The sequence below is a fragment of the Sus scrofa genome, chromosome 1 (assembly GCF_054392235.1).
Source record: "Sus scrofa isolate SSC_HxYL_T2T_F1_AM1 chromosome 1, Sscrofa_HxYL_maternal_Yorkshire_Landrace_v2.0, whole genome shotgun sequence".
Taxonomy (NCBI): domain Eukaryota; kingdom Metazoa; phylum Chordata; class Mammalia; order Artiodactyla; family Suidae; genus Sus; species Sus scrofa.
The window spans coordinates 126,597,156-126,622,711 of NC_139383.1; the positions used below are offsets into that span (position 1 = coordinate 126,597,156).

The following is a 25,556-nucleotide window of genomic DNA, read 5'->3' on the forward strand; positions in this document are numbered from 1 at the left end:
TAGCACATGGTAGTACTTAAATAATTAGCATCATTGTTTTTTAAAATTAGGATTAGGTTCCCAGAGAACAAAGACTGTATGGGTTTCATTCACCATAATATCACTAACTCATAGCCAGGAGTCGGTTAACATTTTTTGGTTTGCTTTTAAGCAGTGCTGAAGATATCAATCCCATTTTTTTTTTCTTTTGGCTTTTTAGGGCCACACCCATGGCATATGGAGGTTTGAAGGCTAGGGGTCGAACCAGAGCCATAGCTGCCAGCCTACGCCAGAGCCACAGCAACTTGGGATCTGAGCCACATCTGAGACCTACACCATAGCTCATGGCAATGACAGATCCTTAAGCCACTGAGTGAGACCAGGGATCATGCCTGAGTCCTCATGGATGCTAGTTGGGTTTGTTAACCTCAGAGCCACGATGGGAACTCCATATTTCTCTTTTTTAAATCAAACTACCCATACTGGTCAAGAGCAGCAGTACAGCCATAGGAAAATTCACTGACCATGTGCCTATCTTACCCCTCATCACAGCTCCTGAATGTATCTGCTATTTGAAGCATTTGTTTGATGCCCAAGTCTTATATAGGTGTTAGTGAAAACAACGGATCCCTTTAAGATCCATTTTACAGCACTAACTTCTCTAAGATGCCTGCAGATGTCATCAATGTATATTCTCTCCAGGGGATGGTTCAAATCAGTCTAAGTCCCAGAAAGATACTATGACTTCAGTATCTTTTGATACATGGATCCCAATCCTAAGGATAGGATTTTTGGGATCGATGGTCACATCCAATGAAATAAAACAAACTCCAATCATCTAAAATTATTGTGAAATAGCTAATTATATTAACCACAGAGTCCCATTTTTATTTTTGTGATAAATTCATCTCTTTGTGATAATAACTAGTTAGTACTGAATGTCAATGGATTAAAAGTGCTTTACTTCACTGAAATTATTTTACTGTGCCCACAAAAGCTCATATTTCCTCAGTGACTGGTGGGGCCTAATTCTTTTCTTCTTGCTTCAAAGAGTCCCAGTTCAGCTTCCTTCTACTCTCTCAGTGCTTCTGTGGTAGGGGCCCTCCCAGAACAAAGGGAAGGGAAGGCAATGTACACAATCAGCATCTGTGCAGGCATTCCAAACTTTGTAGCAGTATGACATAATCTGTACCCATGTGCAACTTTGTAGCATAAAACATCCACCCAGAATTTACAGAATGTATGTTACCTTATAAGGGGTACAAAGGGAGGGAAGTGCAAAAGAAAAAAATAATGGAGGGTCTATAAGACAGCGCCCCACTTCATTCAGGGCTTGGCCTCTGGATGTGAATCCATTGAGCCAGTGCTGTCTCAAATAAACGCTACTTCCTGGCAAAAAGCCTCAGTGTCCTGTCTCTCTGCAGGAGAATCCTGCAACATTTCCATGTCTCTTCCTTACATAACCTGCTACCTGAGTACTCTGTCAGTGAATTCCAGTTACTTTTGTAATACATGCAGTTATGATCATATGTTACTAAATATATTAATTAAATGAGATTATTCAATTCTCACATGATCTTGCTTCCACTTCAGAGTTCCAGGAATAGCATGTGACACTTTCTAAAACACTATCCCTAATGACTCTATTTCATTCTTTTCTTGGCTGTCACCCAAAACACAGCTAGTCAAGAAAAGACTTAGGGAATTTTTAGAATAATTCTCTTGCAAAATTCACTGCAGTTTTCCCCATATAAGGAAAGTGGAATCGGCTACTACTCAGAAAGTTCCCGTAAGTTATTTTTAGTTATTATCTTTAAAAGTGGGAGGTTACTTTAGTCTAACTAGTCAAAATATTTCATGGCAGATAAAAATACTTTAATATAGTTGGGGCTGACAACTGGTATAATAGCCTTCATTGGCTCCATATTTTCTACTAAAAAAGTTTAGCCACTTGTCTGTTTTCTAAGACTCTTCACCATGTGGGTCAAACCTTCCAACTGTAATTCCATTAGCTCTCTATGAATTCTATGCTCTTTCTTCAGTGAGACCTCTCAAGCTAGCACTGCTGAGTCACAGAATGGTGGAGGATGACAAAAATTCTCTCTTTACCAAACTCTATCCTAGTTCCTCCAAGACTGCTTCTCAACAGGGCCTCAACCTTGGCCTATAAAGACTTGAACAAAACAGTAGCAAAATTTCTAACAGCTCAAAGCCATACCCCTAGGATGATCCTACATGCCCTTAAAGTACCTGTCTGAGAAAAGTCAAGACTGATAAAAAATTTACCATTTGTTCCAGCCAACACGTGTAGATAGGGCACTGTCTCCCAGCCTCTGCTGGGCGGGGAGGGGTACCAGCCTAACTCCAATAAGCATCAGTTAGCAAATCCAGAGCAGCTTTCCATAGACCAAGCCCCTCTTCCTGCTTTTTGCAATGTTTCTCTTCCCTGACTCTACAGAGCTCCTGCTTGCACCTTCCCGCTTCCCACATTCTCCCTCTAAAGTGCCCAGTGACCTCTGTACAAATCGAAGTTGAGTCTGGTTCATTCTGGACTCTTCCCCACTGCAATAGTTTATTACTGATTAACTAGTAACTGGCTTTGTTTATTTTTGACAAAGGCTCCCCTATAGGGTCGGTCACCCAACCAATATCTGACATTGAGTGAGTGGGAAGTAAACCTTTGTGTTAAATCATACGGTTTCCAGGTTTACTTATTGTCTCAGCATAAACTATCCTACTAGAGTTAATAAAGCTGCTGTCTCCCACAAGAAGCCCTTTCCTAATCCACCTGTCAGTGAACCAGGCTTAGACTTTTCCAAGAGCCAGAGCCTATGACAGGGTCAGGCTTAAGCCTTCCATTCATAAAGATCTTAAATTTAGACTTCTTGTATTAATGCAAGTGAAGTAATCTTCCCTGGGGTTTGTGTCTGTGGTTAAACTCAGTAGCATGTTAAATATATACATTTTTATAAGCCGAATCATATCCCCTCAAAATGACTAGTTGAGACTAACTCCAAATATCTCAGAATATGACAATTATTTGGAGGCAGAGTCTTTAAAAAGTGAGTTAGGTAAAAGGCCATTAGTGTTAGCTCTAACCAAATATTACTGTTGTTTTTATGAGAAAAGAAAATTTAGACACACAGAAACACCAGGGGTGTGGACACAGACCATGTGAGGACACAGACCATGTGAGAATACAGTAAGAAGACAGCCATCTGCAAAAAGCCAAGAGACAGGTCTCCAGAGAAACCAAACTTGCTGATACCTTGATCTTGGATTTTATAGTTTCCAGAACGGTGAGAAAATTAATTGCTACTGTTTATGCCATCGTTCTGTGGTATTTTATTCATGGCAGCCCTAGCCAATTAGTACATCTTAAATATTATACTCTTTCAATGAGTTTTGGCATTTCCTTATTTTTTAGCATTATGTAATACATATCCTTTTTAACCTCTGAGGTAATTTGATTATAGCATTTGACTTTTTTTATAGTTGTTTACAGGTTTGGCCGTCTCATTATAAGTTTTTTGTGTTTATTCATGACTACATCAATGAATAAAGTGGCGAATAAAGTATGCAAGTCTGCCAATGAGGAAGTAGTGTCATATAAACAGCCGAGACCTCTGCCATCATTCATGGAGCCAGGCTTATCCTTGGGGCCATCTGTAGGTCTGTGCCCTACATCCCTACATTTTTCCTATAGCTACCTTGATTTAAAATTTCCAAATATCCACTGTTTCTTAAATGGTTCAAAAGATTTGGTTGAACTTCTCAACCTAGGAACAGAGAGCTCTTTAAAACCTGGACCCATCTTCATTCTCCCAACCTTCCCTGCTGCTTCTCCCAGAACAGATTTTTTTTTTTCCCCCAGAGGATTGTTTCTCCCTGCTTTTCAAATTTTAACTTCACCTTTTTAGGCTGAATGAGCCTCATTTTTCCCAGGAAACCTCTGTCTATTTCGGCTCTCATTAGTTTTCCTTCTGCCCAACTGTGGATATCACAGTGCCTGAGACTGAATTGTATCCCTCTTCATGCCATCTTCCAATTAGGTCATGTCATGTGGGCTTAATTATTATTTTTGTATATATTTTTTAAGATGTGAAGGGCAGAGACAGCACCTTTTCTTTCTTGTATTTCCCTTGAACATTTTAGCAATGTAGTAAGCACTGTGCAAGCCTTTTTAGACATTAACATAACATTATGTTTTCAGACATTAAAAAGCTTCATTAAAAGGAGGAAGAAGTCTTAAGCTCAAAATCAATTTTTCAACTAAGAAAATGAAATTCATAAAAATCAAGGGAACTGCTCAGACTCACCCTACAATTAGGGCTCAGTTTTCATTACTTCAATTCCAATATACTTTTCATTGCACTATAATGTACTATTGCTAAAAAATACTTGCAGTTTGAGTATGAAATTTCAAGATGTTATTTTCAGCTACAAAGCTGAAATGGAAAGTAATTTGGCCACCATAGCAGTCTCATCAATTACAAATGACTGAGTCATTAGTGTGAATAATTAATATATTTGTTTAAGATGATAAATCTGTAGTTAAGAAACAGGAAAGGCAAAAAAGTCCTGTTTGACAAACCTGAAACAGCCTACTTGTATTAGAATTAGAAAATTAAATTGGAGTAGTGGTCAGACAAGACTGATGCTACAAAACAACAGCATTTTTCAGATTCTGTGCAGGAAAATAATAACATGCCACAGTCCTAGGAAAGAAAGGATTTGTTCCATTCAACCTACCTTTGCAAATCTTCTCATTAAGTGAGATAATGCTTCAGGATTGGGGCATTCCAGTTTCTTAATAATCTCAAAGCTCTGATTAAGCTGAGCAAAGACATCAACCACAGAGCAAGAAAAGAGTGCATGATCAGACGTCTGCTGGAACTGTGGGGAGAGAAGGTGAAACCATCCCAGTAAGTGTATTAGAGGGACTGAATGGAAAGAATCTTCATTATGTAACAAAAAGCACTGAATCTCCTATATCATGTACCTTCATATCATGTATTTCTCAGTAATAAAATACCCATTTTAAAATAATTTATCTCCTTTTCTGGAAAGTATAGTAAAACTAGTATCATGAGGTAGGTTGCTATTAATTGGTTTCTCCGTTACTGAACTGAGGGACCAGTTCTTTCAATTTCTCATTTCCCACAGGAATTAGGATGGTTTAGCAAGTCAATTGTGACTTAAGACAACTGAGTTGCTTCAGAGGAATTGGGAGGCTGTCTGTTTCCAATCTTGGAATCCTGGAAAATTTCCAGGACAACAAGGGAGCTTTGTACAAGCCCACTGGAACTTGTAGAATCAGACAAATTCAAGGAATAAAGAATCTTCGGGCAAAAGGGTGATTGATTTTTTTTTTTTAAAGCAGTTCCCTAGGGTTCTTATCAACCTCTACATTGTGTTTTAATTTTATTTTGGTAATTAGAGGATTAAAATAAACCTTGATTAATAGCAATGAGCCTAACAATTCCCATTAGCTTAAAAGTGAACAGTGTGAATGAATCTTGACAATAAGCAATCTGAAAGCCATTTAAACTCACTCCATCTTTTTTGTCTCTTCCCAGGGCTCCATGAAGGAACTCCATTGACACATCTTCATTCTCATCTAGCCACTGCAGGACAAAAGGTTCAAACCACCTGAAAAAATTAATAGTATTGCATACTATAAAAGATGTCATTTGTACATAATTAACAGTGGATACTGCTCTTTTCTTATCTGAGAGTGATTCAAGACCAAAAATCTCTTTTCATTCTCTTTTTCCAGTGCTGCTTCCTTGGAGACCTTTAGCTTCACATCCTCTTCTCTTTCACCTGCAGCTTCTATCTTTTTCATGGCCCTTCCCATGCTGCTGCAAATATGTTTAGTTCCCAATTTCCACTCTATATTTCCCTTTATAATTCAAAATCCTATAAAATGTAGATCCTGTGTACTATGTCCCCTCTTGTGTCATTCTCTAATTTCTCAGTGCTTTACCATCTGGCTTTCATCTACACCGACTCGTCTCCTATAACTGATTCTGGGTGCTCTAGCTTTTTACAATGTGCCATCCATCTGCAATTGGGTTTTATGAATGGTCTAATTTTCAAAGTTATTATTTTTTTTTTCCAAAAGGAGATAGAATTGTCTATCACCATTTATTCAGAAGCATCATCCTTTCCTCCTCTGCTTTGAATCAGCATCTTTGGTGCAAATCAAGTAACAGCAATGTGTAGATTTGTCTCCAGACTATTTTGCTTCATTGGTCTATTTATACAAAAGAGCATAACACAATACTCTTTTAAAAACTGTAATTTCTGAATAAGTCTTGATAACTGATAGTGCATTTCTCCAGGTTTTTTTTTACTTCCTCTTTAAAACTGCCTTGGCTATTCTTGGCCCTTTGCATTTCCATATACTACATTTTTTGAATGAACTTGTCAATTTGCACAAATTTAGCTGCTGGACTTTTTAAAGGACTGTGTAGAATCTGTAAGTCAATATGGGGAGAACCATTATCTTTATAATCATGAATCTTTTTAGGAATACTCTTATCTACTTCATCTTAAGGAATTCTCTCAGTAATATCTTATAGTTGCTGGAACAGAGGGCATAGTCATCTTTCATCATGTGTTTATCATGGTTTTAATGTCATTTACATAATATGCAGTTTTCTAATTGTGGCTATCAAAGAATAATTCAATGACCTACCACATTCATTTTTAAAATTCTTTTAGTTTTCCTATAGTTTCTAATGGAGTCTGTAGATGCACGATTATGTCATATGCACATACTGGTAGCAGCAGTATATGCTTTTACAATCATTATACATTTTTATCCTTTTCTAGTTGTATTGTACTGCCTATAATTTCTAGTACAAGGTTAAATAAATGTGAAGTTACCAGCTAGGTCTCATTCTTGATCTCAGGGGAAGTTTTCAAAATTGTATCCATAAGCATAATGTTTGTATAGCTTTTTGAAGGAGTCTGTGTTTTATTAGATTAAGATAGTTCCCTTCTATTTCTAACTTACTAAGTTATTTTTTATAATAAATTGATGTCCTATTTTATTTAGTTACTCTTATGTGTCTTGTTTAATGATTATAGTGATTTTCTTTTCATATTCCAGGAGTAAATTCCCCTTGGTCATGTTACTTTAGCTTTTTTATAAACCACTGAATTCGATTGGCTAATACTTCATTTTAGTTTAATTTTTAAACTGTGTTCAGAGAGAAATCAGCCTATAATTATTATTATTATTATTATTATTATTATTATTTTGGCTGCACCCATGGCATGTGGAAGTTCTTGGGCCAGGGATCAAACCTGTACCATAGCCATGACCTGAGCTGCTGCAATGACAACTCCACTTCCTTAACCTGCTATGCCACAAGGGAACCCTCTTGGCCTATAGTTATTGTTTGTCATGTTCTCAATAGGTTTAAGTAATGAGGATATGCTGACCTGGAAAATGATTTAAGAAGTATTCCTGCTTTCTTTGTAACAGTTTTTGTAAAACTGATGATATTCTTTTTTAAACAGTTGGAAGAATTCCATTTGAAGCAATCTGGGATTGGAGTTTTAATTGTGACATGATTTTTAATTAAGGATTAAATTTTTAAAATAGTTATATGCCCATTCAGATTTTATCTCTTTCCCTATGCTAGTTTGATAAGTTTTATTTTTAAAGGAATTTGTACATTTAGTCTCTTAACTCTGCTACCATAAATATTCTCTTATTATTTATCTTTATAGGGTTAGGGTTAGGGTTAGGGTTAGTGATGTTTTCCTGATAATGATGATTGGTGCCATCTCTTCTTTTTGCACTGGCCTTGATAGGCTTTTTTGATTTTTACAGACTTTTCTGTTTGTTTGTTTATTTATTTATTTTTGAGGCCACACCTGAGCATATGGAAGTTCCCAGGTTAGAGGTTGAAGCAGAGCTAAGCTGCAGTCCTACACCACAGCCTACAGCTATGAGTGAGGCCAGAGATCTAAACTGCATCCTCATGGATACTATTCAGATTTGTTTCTGCTACACCACAACAGGAAGTCCTGATTTTTAGGGTCTTTTCAAAAACAAACTTTGGCTTTGTAATTTGTCCTTGAATTTTCTATTTTTTTTATTCCAGATTTATTGTTTTCTTTTTCTAATTTCTTTGACTTAATTGGTTTTTGAACACTTTTTCTGATAACTTTTATTACTGATTTTATACCCTTTTTTCTTTATATAGAATTAGAACCATAAATTTTCCTCTTTCTTGTTTTATCTGTAATCTGCAAGTTTTAACATGCCATATCTTATCACTTAGTTAAAAATATTGTGTGATTCACACTATGATTTCTTTTTAAGCTTACGAATTAAAGCATCTGCTTAATGTCCCTATCTGTGATTTCCTAGTTACCTCCTCGGAGTTGATTTTTGGCTTAATTACACAGTAGCCCAAAAACATGAAGTATATATTTCAATCTATTAAAATGCATTGTACTTTCTTTTTAATCTGGTAGATGGTCTATTTTGGTACATGAACTATGAAAACAATGTGTATTTTATTACTGCTTTTTATAAATTGTAGATAGGTATTTTGAATATGTGTATGTTTGGTCTGATCCTTCAGTTTCTGAAAGAAGTATAATCTCCAAATAGGACTGTAGACTTGATTTTTCCTTTTACATCTGATGAATTTTGGCTTTATATATTTTGCTGACATGACATATGATACATTTAAATTTAGAAATGATATATCTTTTTACTGAATTGCTTCTTTAATCATCCTGAAATAGTCCTCTCTCCAACTATGTCTTAAAGTCTATTTTGTTTAATATTAGTTTAACTGCATATGTTTTCTTTCAATTATAGTTTTTGTCCGTTACTGAACATTTCTAGACCCTTATGTTTTAGGGTGAATAAATTGTAAACAAGATAATTTGGGTTTTAACGTTTTATCTATTAGGAAAATACTTGGGGTTTTTTTTTTGTTTGTTTTGTCTTTAATTTTATTTTAATTTTTTGTACAGAATAAAATACATATATTTAAACACAATTACATTCACACAGATTATTATATCATGGACCTTAAGAAACAGATTAAGTGACTCCCTCTGGAGAAGTGGAATGGAAAATATGCTGAGACAAATAGGAAATTTATTCTATACTTTACCCCATTTTGTATGGCTTTCACCTTTACTATTTAGTATTATCTATTACATTTCAATTTTTCTTTAAAAATTAGCATTATATTATAATTGTGTATATTATGCAACTAAAATTTATAAAGAAGAAAGCCTTATATACCATTAAATATTTTATATAGCATAATAAAAGGAATAACTTAACTGGTAAGAAAAGCAAAAGTAATACACTCTCTGAAAATAAGTAAAATAAAAAATGCATAAATTGGTTAAAAAACAGTGTAACTATATAAATATGTCCTCACAATTTGTTACATCTTATTGATTCTTCAATATAGGCATTACACCATTCTAGGTGATGTGATAAACAAGACATTATAGACCTTACATTGTACCATGGAGAGAAATGGTTATTAATAATACAATTGTAGAACTGTATTATTTAATTGTATAGTGGCATTAATTAATTATAATTATCACAAATACTTTGATGGAGAGGAAATCAGAATCAGATCTAAGAAGACTCCAGCATTCCAAGAATGATGTCAAATGACCCCCTTCATGGTGGATTATGCACTTATTTACTATGAGATATATTTCTTCTTCAGAGATTCCTTGTTTGTGTATCAATTGTAGATTTGTGGTTTGCAGTCATTCTGAAGTTTTGATATAAGAGTCTATATGTATACGAGATTGTTTTAAGTTGTTGTTCTCTTAATTGCAATTTCACCTCCAGTGTCCTGCATTTGTACCCACCTCTTCTCATGATTTCTGATTTTGGTGGTATAATTGTGCATGGATGATTTCGTATCCTTACTGTATATATGCCTTTACTGGTGAGCCTCATCATTTGGGGCATTTTTGTTTCCTGTTGCTGTCTTTTCTTTTCTGCCTAGAGAAGTTCCTTTAGTATTTGTTGTAAGGCTGGTTTAGTGTTGCTGAATTCTCTCAGCTTTTGCTTATCTGAGAAGGTTTTGATTTCTCCTTCAAATCTGAATGAGAGCCTTGCTGGGTAAAGTAATCTTGGTTGGAGGTTTTTTCCTTTCATCACATTAAGTATATCCTGCCACTCCCTTCTGGCCTGCAGAGTTTCTGCTGAAAAATCTGCCGATAACCTTATCAGGGTTCTCTTGTATGTTACTTGTTTCTTTTCCCTAGTTGCTTTCAAGATTTTCTCTTTGTCTTTAATTTTGGTCAGTTTGATTATTATGTGTCTTGGTGTATTCCTCCTTGGGTTTATTTTATATGGTACTCGTTGTGCCTCCTGGATTTGAGTGAGTGGTTCCTTTCCCATGTTAGGGAAGTTTTCAGCTATTATCTCTTGGAATATTTTTTCTGTCCCCTTCCCTCTCTCTTCTCCTTCTGGCACCCCTATAATATGGATGTTGGTGCGTTTAACATTGTCCCAGAGTTCTCTGAGACTCTCTTCATTTGTTTTCAATCTTTTTTCTTTTCTGTTCTGCATTCATAATTTCCACTAATCTGTCCTCCACCTCACTTATTCATTCTTCTGCCTCCTGTATTCTGCTGTTAGCTGCTTCTAGTAAGTTTTTTATTTCAGTTATTGTATTTTGCATCTCTTCTTGTCTCATTTTATATCTTGTATCTCTTTGGTCAGTGTTTCCTGTAAGTTATCCACCTTTGCCTCCAGTTTATTTCCAATGTCTTGCATCATCTTCAGCATCAACAGTCTAAAGTCTTTTTCCTGGAGGCTAAGAATCTCCTCATGGCTTAGCTGATTTTCTTGGGTTTTTCCTTTCTCCCTCATCTGAGTTATAGTTCTCTGTCTTTTCATATTTATAGGTTTTTGTTGTGGTGACATTTTTACAGATAATAGGGTTGTAGCCTCCCTTACTTCTGGTGTCTGCCCCCCTTGTGGCTGAAGTCTGTATGGGGGCTTGCTGTAGGCTTCCTGATGGAAGGGGCTGATGCCTGCCCACTGGTAGGTGGAGCCGTCTGGTGGGTGGGGCTTAGTCTCTGGATGGCATTAGAGGCAGCTGTGTGCCTGAGGGTTCTTTAGGTAGCCTGTTTACTGAAGGGTGGGGCTGTGATCCCACCTGGATTGTTGTTTTCCCTGGGGCTTCTCAGCCTGACTGAGGGTGGGGCCAGATTTTCCCCAAATAGCCACCTCCAGAGAAACGCAGCTGCTGAATATTCCTGAGAGCTTTGCCTTCAATGTCCCTCCCTCACAAAAAGCCACATTCACCCCTGTTTTCCCAGGATGTCCTCCAAGGACTGCAGTCAGGTTTGACCCAGATTCCTATGGAGACCTTGCTCTGCCCTGGGATCCAGTGCATGTGAAAGTCCATGTGCACCTTTTAAGAATGGGGTCTCCGTTTCCCCCAGTCCTGTGGAGCTCCTGTGCACAAGCCTCACTGGCCTTCAATGCCAGATGCTCCAGGGGCTCTTTCTCCTAGTTCCAGATCCCTGCACATGAGGGTTTGATGTGGGGCTCAGAACTCTCATTCCTGTAGGTGAGTCTCTGTGAACTGGTTAGTTTTCGGTCTGTGGCGCTTCCCACCCTGGAGCTATGGGGTTGTTTATATCAGGAAATCGCCCCTCCTACCTCTTAATGTGGCCTCCTCTTTTTCTTCTGGAATAGGGTATCCTTTTTAAGGTCTCTGGTCCATTTGGGTGGAGATTCCTTGGCTTTTAGTTGTGAATTTTGTTGTTTTTAGGAAAAAAGTTGAGCTCCAGTCCTTCTATTCCACCATCTTATTCTTCGCAAAATACTTGTTGACTAAAGTACTCTCATTTAATGACTACACTTAATTTTCTGATATATTAAATTTTAAATTTATCATCTTTCCCCCGCCTCAAATTTCCTACTTGCTCTTTATTCTTTTTCATTCTCTTTTGTTTTTTAAAAACATTTTATTAGAGTATAGTTGATTTACAATGCTGTGCCAATTTCTGCCGCATAGCAAAGTGACTCAGTCCTACATATACACAGATTTTTTTTCTTATATTATTTTCCATCACGGTCTATCCCAACAGACTGTACATAACTGCCAGTGCTATATGGTAGGACTTAATTGCTTATCTATTCTAAATGTAATAGTTTTCATCTACTAAACCCCAACTCCCCTGTTTTGCTTTTTAAGTATTCTTTTTTTGTTCTCCTCCTCTCCTCCATTAATTTATTGATGCATAGTATTATATTATGTCTTACAGGGTTACAGTAAATTATAACACACATCCAGGACATTTTAGAAGCCTTTTAAAGTAAGTATTTTACACTTTCCAAACAAGTCAAAGATCTTATAACATATTAACTCAGTGTATCATTCTTCCACATTTTAATGCTGCTGTTGTCTTTATTTCAATCCTATGCATATGTTATTCTACAGATTTTAAAAAATTTTATACAGTTACAATGTTTTTAAATTTATTAAATTGTTCACCTTTTCTAATGATTTTTATTCTTTACTATATTAATGTATTTTTACCTTCAGTCATTTTCCTTCTATCTGAAGCCTGGCTTATAGTGTATTTTTGGTGAAGGTCTGCTGGAAATGAGTTCTCCTAGCTTCTAAGTTATGTAAATCTCTTTATTTTGCTTTATTTTTGAAGAATATGTTTCATACTTGTGGAATTCTAAATTCTTAGTTGCTTTTCTTTAAGCACTTAAGAGAAATTGCATTGTATTCAGTTTTCAGTCACTTCTACTGAATAGTCAGCCAACAGTATCACTACAGCTCTTGAAAGTAAAGTGTCTTCTCTTCCTTGACTTCAGTACATATAAAGATTTTCTTCTTTCTTTTTGATTTTTTCCATGATGTATCTACAGGTATGTTTCCTTGCTTTTATCCTTATTAGGATTTATAGAAATTCTTAAACTGTAGCTTCATGTTTTCTATCAGTTTTGCAAAATCCATATTTAGTATCTTTTCATGCTCTTGTTATAATATTAGTCTTTCTCTATTTGCCTTTTCTGGGGCTCAATTCTTTGTACATTCAACCTTTATAATTTGTCCCATATATCCATTGCTCCATTGTTCTATATTTTGTTTTTTTGTTCCTATGTTTTTATATGAATTTTCTCCAAAACTATCTTCCAGTTAGTTAGCACCACTTGTGCCATTAGGACCATCGATTACATTCCTAATTTTATCTTATTTCATTTCTACAATGTCCACTGTATTCTTCTTATAGGTTCTATTCTTCTGTTGAAATTCTCCCACAATTTGAAGTACACATAAAATTTTATATCTGATAAGGCTTATACCTCTTTTTCTCTTTGTTTCTAGACATTTAGTCCTATTGCCTAGCAGTCTTCAATCTTTTGTTAAATATTAAGAGTTTGCTATTAAAAAAAACAAAACAAAACAACAACAAAAAAAACCCCAAAAAAACCAGGACCTTTGGCTGATCATTTCTTCCTGAGTGGATCTAAGTTTCTCCTTGTAGGCAGAATACAGGGAATTCACCACGATCTAGAAAAGGCTGAGTTTTAGGCTGGCTACTTCCAGTTGGCCCTTATTTTTAGGACAGCCATTCAGGGATCCCACCTGAAACCCTGGGTGTTTATAGTGCTTCTTCTTTCTTAGGAAGCTTTGCCTTCTGATTTTGTCTTCCTAGAACCATAAGACTGCTGAACTGTCTACTTAGTTTTTAATCTCTTAGTGCCTGCTTTCTATTTGCTTATTTCCACCTCACTCTCCACACAGGAGCAGATCAGAAATCAGAGAATACCTCAAGAAGAAACTGCATCCTTGTTCTAGGATCTTGAACCCACAAATCCAAGCAATTTCATGGCCCTGAATTCCAATGTTTGTTTCTCTAGCCCAGGAAGATCACTGTAGACTCTGGGTTACTGCTCTCTCTTTGACCACCATGATTTGTATGGCAAATTAGTAAATGCAGGTAGGTGGGGAAGATTGGGGAGAAATCGCAGCAAATACAGTGTTCATCACAATGCATTTTTCTCAGGGAACTTAATGTCTCAATTCCTGGTTGTCTTAATTGCTCTCAGATGCTGTTTAATTTTATTCAACTTTTATAGTTGGTTTACAGTGAGAAGGTTAGTTGATGTATCTTAATTAGTCTAGAGAGAGCCAGAATCAGAAGTCTCTGGCAAATAGCTCCCCTTTTTTTTATTTCCTTATTTCCAGTCAATGATACACACCAATGCTTAGGGCCGTGTACTTCATATTTAACTATTCTTTCATTCTTTTGTCCTTATGTGTACTTAGTTGACAAATTCTATAAATTCCATATTTGAAATTTCTTTCCCACATGTCTTCATCCTTTATGTTTTTACTACAATTACTCTATTACTTGTATAAACTTTTAACTTCTCCCACTGTCCCAATCTATCTTATAAACTTCTAAGAGAAAAAGTTATTTAAATGGGAAATTCTAATCTCATCATTACATTACTCACTGCCTTCTAAATCTCTTCCCTATTACCCATTCTTTGTTTCTTCCAACCCCACAATGCCTAATGAAAGCAGTAAAAGCTTCACAGTATTTATGTAATCTAGTTCAAATGCACATTCTCTACATTACTTTCTACTCATCTTATACCCTATGACTCCACTGGAATGGCACTATTTCCCTGGATCATAGCCCATATATTCCTTTCTTCAAATTATGCTCATAAATTTCCTTTCCTTTTCCTGCCATAACCTGATCAAACTTTCAAAGTCTATAGCAAATACTATGCCATCCATAAATACTCTGTAGAATCTCCTAAAGAAGGGTAATATCTCTCTTCTGTAAGACCCTGTTGCACTTTGCTTATATTACCTGAATTAGTAATTATTTCATTTTGCCTTGCTTTATCATGATTTTTGTACTTATCAATATCTCCTTGAGTATAAGCTTTCTTCAGGGTGAGATCTTTATTTTATTCATCCTTGTCCTATAACACTTGGCATTGTGCCTAGAATATGGAAGATCCCCTGAACAGAATGATAAATATCAAATGCAGGGTATTATAAATCTGATTAAGTGATTATAAATGTATCAATGATTATAAAAATTTATGAAAGTATTATCTGTTTAATAATGACTTCGATTTTAAAAATATTAAGTTCTAAGACATTTCTCAGTTTGAAATAAAGAGAAATCTGGATTATACAGATCAATATGCAAGCACCTGTCGTTTTCCCAACAAAATCTGAGTTTAAGCTATTTTATAGGAAATAATCTCATCATGTGTACTATTATATATCAAGTATTATGTATTTCTTTCTCTTTGAGTTGAATATCCAAGTAAGGCATACTTGGAAAATGAAACACAATTCAATATATTGTTCCCAAAGACATGCAAATCACTTAATGTTAATTTTATAATATAAATGTCTGCATTCAAGTGAACATTATGTGAAGAGATTTTAGGACTGCATAATTCAGGAGTAATTTTATAGGACTACGAATTGAGAATAAACTTTGGGGTGAAAATCACTACTTACAAGGAGTATTCAGGAACGGCATCCTTGAAGGCAGGAAGTTCTCGCACATATTCATTATAAAACCATTTCACTTTGAAATGCAAATTCATATAATCGGTGCTCTTGCATAACCGCTGCTTTTCATGTTCTATAACAGATAAAATCAAACATTTAATAAAGTTTGGTTTGCCAACAATGATGTGTTCCAATCTACTTTTGTTATTAGGATTTCAAAAAGGAAGAAAATAGCGTCTCTGAGGTAAAGGCAAAGTGAATTGCTAAAGAAAGACCCGAAACTTTACAAAATGCAAAAATCATCTGTTTGGTCCTATGCAGAATAGGTCAGGCAGTAAGAGAAATAATCTGAATGCTCTAATGTGCCTTCCTGAAAAAGATAAGAATTCTGGTGAGTTAAAGAGTGATCAAGTACCAACATTTTTCTATTTATCTGTAAGCTTTCATATTTTGACTACTTTCAGCCTGATGCAATGTGCCAGAAAGAATTAAAATGTGTAGGCATGTATAAAACATGAATCAAACTAGGAGGCATAATCCATGATTAATACCAGAAATGTGAATGAGTAGATCACATTTCTGGCCTGGACTTTTAATACTTAAAGAATTAAGGAGAGGAAATATATCTAACTTCTAAGCCAGCTGATTTCTTCCCCACCTTTTAAGTTCAACTAAAGCTATTTGTACCCTGTGACCTTTTTTTTGACATTTCTTTTGCAGGATTTTCTAATATGTGACTTTGTTTCTCTCTTGCTCCAAAAGTAAAACTGTTATTTAGATCTGGACATATAGTACTAGGAAATACAGACAAAAATAATGTTACTGAACACATTCATCGCTGCTCAATATTAATATCTTGGCCAAATCTGGCTATAAGAATAGACATAACCAAACCCCAAATATCTCTAACTATATGCAGGTTGAAAATGTCCTTTGACAAGTTCTGGCTAAGGTCTGTGAACCTCCTTCAATCTAAGGGCTTTGATTCATAGTAGGAATATCCTTTACATTCCAGGCTGAAAACACTAACTGAAGCAATCTGATTGTTAGAAAGTAACTGAGGGCACCTCTGCTCTTCAAAACCTGAGTATAGAGGTTAAATCTCAGTAATAAACACAAGCGGTAACAACCCCAAAACAAACTTTCAAATTATCTAAATAACGATTAATTCAAGACAACTTGTAGAACCAAGAGAGAGTGTGAGCACATACATATACATCTATATATGTATATATATAGAAATGAAAGTAGAATATACCTGTAACAAAAGTAATATACTGTAACTATAGACCAAAGTCCCATGCAAAATTACCAACTAGGTAATGTTTTATTTATAAAATTCTTCCAAATTCATTTCACCCTCTCCCCTCGTCAATGGCGGTTCTCCCCTATCCTTCTCCCTTCAGATGATAGTATCCCTCCATGCCTTAAGAAAAACCATTTATTTGATAAACTTATACATAGGAGTTGAAGGCACTCCTACTCTGAAATCCAGATAGGGAAAGACCCTCATCCTAGGCATCCTAGGACCCATACTTAGAGTGAGATCTACTTATCATAAATACATCTGAAATTAAATAGTGTATGGCTCCCTCTGTCCTTTGGGATCCTACTCTTGGTACTGGCCCAGAGGCAGCCAGAACTCTCAATATTTGCCTTCGTGACTAAAACCACTTATTCCTGTTATTAACACCTTCTAAGCCGCATAAATGCATTGACGTATCTTTTGTTCTCTATCCTAGAAACCAAAGGTGACTGTCCAAATGCTTATCAAAGTTTGCAGATTGCCACTGCTGACCACAGAAACAGACACAGCTTTGTAGTATGGAAAGGAATTTGAGCTATGGAAGGCTTTAGGTAAGAGAAAGGGTAAATTAATTCACTCACCAGGTTCTTCTTCTGGATAGCATAAATGCAATAGATTATTGCATAGCAAAGTATAAATAAGCACCCATTTTTTTGTTCCAATTCATGCATGTGAAAGCACTCATTAATTAATGCAGATTGCAAAACAGGTGGAAAATATTTTGAATATTAGATGATTTATATTACTTTCAAAGTTTACGTATGCATGGTTTCTACATATATACATGAAGCCTGATACTGATTCTTTGCCAACTAGATGGCTATTGAATTCTAGAACTGTCAGTATTTTTATTTTTGAAATTTAGACTTATGAGATTTAACTCATTAAATTTTGGCTTTATTCAAGTTATTTGCATAAAAGTTTATACAAAGTAATAACTTTCATTTGCCTTCATTTTAATAAATACTTTTGAATATTTTAGAAGGAAATAACTTTCTGAGAACTACATTTGAACTAAATCTGAAAGCATACATGAAAATAATTTAAAACTTTAATTTTTGTATTTAGTTTATTTTAAATCATGCTTTTATAAAATATATATTCAAATCATGTTTGTTTTGAATAAAATACCATTTATATTTAGATCCTTTATATTTTAAGAATGTATGTAGGGAGAGAAAGCATTAAAAAATTGGTAGACTAGACGCGGCTCGGATCCCATGTTGCTGTGGCTCTGGCGTAGGCTGGTGGCTACAGCTCCAATTGGACCCCTAGCCTGGGAACCTCCATATGCCACGGGAGCGGCCCTAGAAAAGACAAAAAAAAAAAAAAGAAAAAAAAAATTGGTAGACTAGGAAGACCCTAAGCTGACAACTATTTACAGAACAATTATTTATGAAAAAGACCAAAATGTACTAGAAAAGACCTTCTATAACTAAAGATATAAAGAAGCAACCAGAGCAAGAAGGGTGGGAGGGACAGAATTGAGGTCTAATCAAGACCATACCCCTGGGTGGGTGACCCACAAACAAGAGAATAATTACATTTCACAGGTTCTCCCTAAAGTGCAAGGGTCTGAGCCCCACATCAGGCTCCCCAGTTTTGGGATGCTGAGCCTCAGGAATATTTGTTTTTGAAGGCTAGTGGGGCTTACTTTTAGGAAACCCAAAGGGCTGTGGGAAATAGCGATTCCACTCTTAAAGGGATTACACAAAATTTTACACACTTTGGGACCCAGGGCAGAAATAGTAATTTGAAAGGAGCTTGGGTCAGACCACTTGCTGATCTTAGTGAAATCTCCTAGAGAGGCAGAGGGCAACTGAAGCTCACCCTGGTGACAGTCATTTTGGGGAGTTCATCCTACTATGTGGACATTGGTGTTGGCAAGCCTCATTTTGGAATCCTCCCTCTAGCTTATTAGCCTGGGGATCCACCCCTGCCCATCCACTAGTCTGAAGGCATTAATGCTTAGATGCCTCAGGCCAAGCAACAAACTGGGCAGAGGCACAGTCACATCTACCAACAGAAAGACTGCCTTAAGAGCCCCTTAGCCCACAGCAATCCCTAGACACTGCCCCGCCCACCAAAGGGCTCATGACCCAGCCCCACATACCAGTGTGCAGACACTAGATCAAGGTCTCTGGCTTGAAAACTTCCCTAACCTAGGGAAAGAAACAAACCTCCAACTGCAGAAAGCACTGAGAGTCCCACACAGAATCTACACAAAGAGGACCACATCAAGACAGATTGTAATTAAAATAGCAAAAATTGAAGATAAAGAGAGAATATTAAAAGTAGCAAGGGAAAAGAGACAAGGGATCTTCCGTAAAGCAATCGGCTGATTTTTCTGGAGAAACTGTGCAGGTCAGAAGGGTGGCATGTTATAATTAAAGTGATGAAATGGAAAAACCTACAACCAAGGATATTCTTCCAGGCAAGGCTTTCATTAAGATTTGAAGAAGTCAAAAGTTTTATAGAAAAGCAAAAGCTAAAAGAGTTCAGCTTATACAAGAACTGTTAAGTGAAAAAGTTAAATGTTCTAGAAGTGAAAAAGACTACAGTGAGAAACATGAAAATTATGAAAAGAAAAAGCTCCTCAGTAAAGACAAATATATAGCAAAGGTAGTAAATGTAGGAAAGTTAGAACACTTTAAAATTAAGGTTAAACGACTGTAAAATCATCTGTATCCAAAATAATTAGTAAAGGGAAACTTCACACCTTCATGTAAAATAATGAAATTAGAACTTTTTTCTCATACCAAATACAAAAAAAAAAAAAAAAAAAAAATCACTCAAAATGGATTAAAGACCTAAATGTAAGACTGGAAAACATAAAACTTTTAGAAGAAAACATTAGCAGAACATCGTATGACATAAATCTTAATAATTTTTTTGAATTTTTTCTTCTAAGGTAATGAGAACAAAAGCAGAAATAAATAAATTAAACTTAAAGGTTTTTACACAGCAAAGGAAACCAACAACAAAATGAAAAGGCAACCTACTGAATGGGAAAAAATATTTGCAAATGGTATGACCCATAGGGGTTGATAACCAAAATATATAAACAGCTCATATAACTCAAAAAAATTCCTAACAATGGTATTAAAAAATGGGCTGCAGACATGAATAAACATTTTTAAATAACACAGAGATAGCCAAAAGGCACATGAAAAGATACTCAACATCACTAATCACCAGGGAAATGCAAATCAAAACCACAATGAGATACCATCTTACATCTGTCAAAATGCCTGTCATCAAAAAGAGCACAAATAATAAATGTTGTCAGGGATGTGGAGAAAAGGGAGCCCTAGTACACCGTTTCTGGGCATGTAAATTGGCTTAGCTACTGTGGAAACAGTATGGAGGTTCCTTGAAAAACAAAAAATAGAATATGATCCAGAAATTCCACTCCTGGATATACATCTAAAGAAAATGAAAATAGTAGCTTGAAAAGATACATGCACCCGAGTGTTATAGCAGTATTACTTACAATTGCCAAAATATGCAAGCAATGTAAGTGCCCATCTACAAATGAATAGATAAAGATGTGGTATATATACACAATGGAATATTACTCAGCCATATAAAGGAATGAAATCTTGCCATTTGCAACAACATGGATAGACCTGGAGGATATTATACTTAGTGAAAAAAGTCAGAGAAAGACAAATACTGTATGCTGTCACTTACAGGTGGGATCTAAAAAAAAATAAAATGAATGAATACAACAAAGAAGTGGTAGACTCAGCAACAGAGCAGACTAGTGGTTATCAGTGGGAAGAGGGAAAGGCAGAGAGGCAAGATAGGGGTAAGGGATTAAGAAGTAAAAATGCTATGTATAACACAGGGAATATAGTCAATATTTTATAAAACTATAAATGGAATATAATTTATAAAAATTTGAAATCACTATGTTGTATACCTGAAACTAATATAGTGTTGTACATCAGCTACACTTCAATAAAATATGAATTGGGTAGAATGAATATAAAAAGGCTGCGAAGAAATTTTAAAAAGTTCAAAGACGAGCTGTGCTTAAATATTTTAAAACAGAAAAAAATTAAAAAGCGCAGATATCATGTGACTTGGGAAAGGTTGTATTATTTGGTACAACTGTAAATAGAATACCAAATATGTGAAATGTTTCATTATAACTACATAATTAGTAATTTTGTTGAAATAAGTATAAAATACATTTCTGAAATAAAAATATAATAATTTGATTTATTTATATCCTTACTGCAAAACTCAAACATTGCTTCTCAGCACACCCAAATATACATATTATAATTAAATTATCTTTGATATTCCATCAACTTTAAGTGCATTAAAAAAGTTGTTTCACATTTTTTATTTCATCAATATGAAAGTAAGTTTATTAGCTTGTTTTAGAAATGGTAAATATTTAGACCTATGATATGTGGAGTTCCACTTTTGCTCTTGCCTTTGCAAATGTTAGGGCTGGAAACCTGACTTAATATGCCACATCTTCTAAGAGTTTTGGCAGATTATCAGAATTGTGAAGGGAAGGGTACCAGCCCCATCTGATAACAAAAATGTTTATTGAGTGTGTATCTTGTACCAGGTCACATGAGAGGCACTGGATATATGCGATGAAGGACCCATGTGCACAAAGCTTATGGAGGAAGGATGACCCATAACAGGAAATTTAATACTATACGGCAAATGCCATGATTTGACATCTACACAGAGATGTGGTCTCCTGGAGGAGAGGAATTTAGCTCAATGTTATATTTTAGGTGAACAAGAGAGAAACTGCTGTTAGTGGTCTAGCACCCAAAGAAGAATTTGAGCCAGTGAACACATTATATAAAAAAAGAAATTCCTATAAGAAAAGCTAATACTATTTCATATATATGTGTCTCCTCTGTGAAACCTTATAACTACTGTTCCAATTACAGCTTTGGCCTTTTTCCTCTCTCTACTCATGTTTTGGTAGTAAGTTTGGGTGAACTTTAAACTTATGTTGTGTCATAAAAGGAAAAGGTTCATCCATCTCTGCCCCTTACAACAAAGTCACCTCTGTACTTTGGAAAGCTGGTAAAAACCAGCTGCAGGCAGTGTCCCAGTTGGTTTTTTAGACAAGGCCTTCAGTTTACTTGCTTAACCCATTTACACTTCACCTAAATGCAGCAGTTTTGCCTTCTTCCCTATTTGGGCACTCTGCTCAGGAATAGACCTCCCCAAACCCATTCTCCTGAACTCTTCAAGCTCTCTGCTTTCCTACATTCTTCTCATCCCTGCTGTTCCCGCAATTCCAGGAAAGGAACTAATTTTCTGGAGCCACACCTTTGCCAGGCCATTCTCCCTTGTCCCCCACGTACCACATCTCTCCTATTGAGGATGGATGTGAGAAGAGATAGGAATAAGTCTTTTTAAAAGATGAAATCTGGTTTTTCTCTAACATAGAGACCATCCATTCTAGTTTCCAGAACTACTTGATATGAGAAACTATCAATATTTTATTAGCCCCTGTGATTAAAAAAAAAAAACTTCGAAGAATTAATAAGAATGCTCTCCTTAATAGAACTGTTTTCATGCTCAGGGGAATTAGTTTCTATTCTTTTAACTTGCATCTCTCTCGTGCACCTTCAACTAATGTTTTCTGCTCTCTATGGAAAGAAATGGGAGACTAGTACCATCTGTTTTCACATTCTGCCAATTCAACCAAAGAGTAATTGACATCTTACATGCATTACGTACTTCAACTGATACAGTAAGAGGTTTTCAGTTTATTGAGATAGTTATGAGGTAGGTTTGATCTTGAGAAAAAGTCAATTGATAATGGAAAGGGTATACTCATGTATAATAAGGTCCATCTGTGATGCTTGTCCTGAAGTAGAAAATATAATTTAACCTTTTTTCATCAGTGACTTGTAATCATCATGAAACTCAGTACCTGTGGCAGGTTTAACTAATTAACTGGCTAACAAACCAAGTCCTTTTTCTCCCAGGCACACAGCCAGACTATATTTCCCAACCTTTCTTGCAATAGGTTGGCCTATGATTGAATTTTGGGACGAAGTAATAATGCCATTTTAAGTCATGCCCTAAAACACCTCCTGTGAAATCCTCTTTGCTCTCTTTTCCCTCATGTGCTACCAGAGGCAGAAGATCCAGCTGAGGATTCTGAGACTCTAGAGGATTACAGAGGTGCTAGAGAGTAGAAGTCTGGGTCTTTGAGCCACTTCTCAGAGGAGGGCTGCCCAATCAGAAACACCTACTTTAAATTGTACAAGTAAGAAATAAACTGGCACTGTATTAAATCGTTTGTTACGGATTAAGGCTACAAGGGGTCACACATAGGTTTTTTTTAAAGGTTAAGATACACTTATTAGAATTCCCATTGTGGCCCAGGAGTAATGAATCTGACTAGGATCCATGTGGACATGGGTTTGATCCCTGGCCTTTCTCAGTGGGTTAAGGATATGTCATTTCCATGAGCTGTGGTGTAGGTTGCAGATGTGGCTCAGATCTGGCGTTGTGGCTGTAGGCCGGCAGCTACAGTTCTGATTAGACCACTAGCCTGGGAACTTTCACATGCCTCAGGTGCAGCCCTAAAAAAAAAAAAAAAAAATGCACTTATTAATTAACCTCCAAACTATTGCTTTCTAATTTCATGTTTCACACATACACAAACACCCACCCACCCACACACACTCAGGAACTATATCAGTATAAAAACCTTTAGCAAACCCCACTGTGAATTGATCCACCATCACACAGGAAATCAGTTAATCATATTTTTGAAGTTCACATTAAGAAATCTGTATTTAGGCTTTGAGAGAGAAACAATCACAGAAATTAAAATACATACATTTTGCAGATAGACTAATATCACACTTTATTTTCCTGTCAGCCTTGTTTGATGCCTGTAAGCTCTCAGCTATATTTTGAGCAATCATTATTACCACTTAAATAACAGCTAAAAAGTGAGCTGTTATTTTTCCAAATCCACAAGCTTATTTTTCTCATGTCATCATGTATTTCTCCCATAATGTCTAATCATATATTATAAGGAGATATTTAAAATAAACTATAATTACATCCTAACAACAACATACCAAATAACAAGGGAAGAGATTATAATATCAAATTTAAAAATATACTTCAAATTATCTTTAATTTTCCCAAAGTATCTTCTGCTTACTGGGAGACTATATTCACAATATTGCATTTATCTCATACAATGTGAATGACTCATAGTTTATTTAGCCATCAATCTTCCTACATTTTTAATTTTGGCAACAAAGATTTAACTAGCTCATTACATTTACAAAATAAAACATTTAATTAGTTTTTTGAACTGCAGTATAATAATTTTGTACATAATACAACCTTTGAATTTCAATGAGAAGTGTGAATATTTTACTACCAGAATAAAAACACTCCATTAAAACCGTACAATGAAAAAACTTGGCAGTTTAGAAGGATATGCCTCTTTTCCTTTAGATAGTGTTTGCCAGCAGTTACTCAAAAAGAATGTATTTTCTTCTGAAAGTTTGTGCATGGGATTTTATGTATAATGCAGAATTATACAATTATATATTAATTTACAGGACTGGGGTGGTATACACTCGATCCATAATTATGCCAAAAGCAAATTTGCTGTCATCAGTCAGCACAGTGTCATTTTCCAGTTCTTAATTAGTGACATCATTTTATTGCATGAACACTCTGTGCAGTCCTAAAGTTGGTAGTGTTCAATTTTTTTTAGGGCACTCTTAAACATCCCTCTAAGTGCTTGACAGCCTGCTCTATCTCTAAGAGGCAGTGATATGGAAGGTCTGTAAAAAATATCAAATAAAAAGCCAGCATTAGAGGCCCAATGCACATGAATTTTGTGAGATATCATGTGCTCACAAACCCCAAACCTTGACTCCCAGAAGCTTTGGTAGTCTGTATTGGACTTTTATATATAATATACATACATAAACATTTATCAAAGATAAGCATAAATGCATAGTTACCATATATGGATGGAGATCATGGACTCTTTATATACTGAGAATGCTAAGCCATGTGGCTAGAATTTAAAAAAAAAAAAAAGGAGACAGAAAATGAGAGAGACTGGGAGAATGAGGGAAGGAGAAAGGGAGATAAGGGGAAAGACAGAATGGAAGGGAAAGAGGGGGAGAGATAAGAATCATGATCTATTTTAGAGCAGCACTATAAAGGTTTGGTAACATTAACATTTTTCGGGGTGAGCTATCACCTAAAATTCTGGCTGCCAAAGTAAGTTATGATATTTATAAGGTATAAAGGTTGGAGTAATAAAATCAAAGTTAAAAAAAATAAGTGACTATACATAACAATAACATGTTAACAAAAAGTAATCTGGCCCAATGTGAAGCTTCCAAAGAAGAAAATCAGCAAAGAAGAGAAAAAATTAGTCATGACAATAAATTACTCTAGTCAACTTTCTTAAGAATTATTGACAACAAAAGAACAAATATTAATTTTTGTAGGTTAAGAGAGAAGATATTCAAGTTTCTCTAATGACGCATTTCTGGCACTAAGCCTTAGCAGAACACTATTAAAAAGAAGCAAGCAAAATTAATAAAAGATTGCCTTAGTCCATGACCATTGAACCTGATGCCAGAAACAGTTACGCCTGTAGCTGGCAGTCCTACTCATAACTAACAACCAATCTCTCAGCAGAATCCCAGAATGAACTGAGGTTCACAATTTAATTAAATCAGGAATGATGT

The 25,556-nt window shown here is 35.6% G+C and overlaps 1 protein-coding gene across 5 annotated transcripts in view; it reads right to left on the reverse strand.

Annotated features, from left to right (window-relative positions):
- Positions 1-25,556, reverse strand: part of UNC13C (unc-13 homolog C) — a 599,284-nt gene that overhangs the window by 108,293 nt on the left and 465,435 nt on the right. For all 5 annotated transcript variants that reach the window (XM_084969723.1, XM_084969731.1, XM_084969719.1 and 2 more), the window contains 3 exons: positions 15,522-15,648; positions 5,535-5,631; positions 4,732-4,875 (listed from right to left, as the gene is read on the reverse strand). In XM_084969723.1, the coding sequence (XP_084825849.1) occupies positions 4,732-4,875; positions 5,535-5,631; positions 15,522-15,648 (368 nt within the window). The remainder of the gene's footprint in view (positions 1-4,731; positions 4,876-5,534; positions 5,632-15,521; positions 15,649-25,556) is intronic.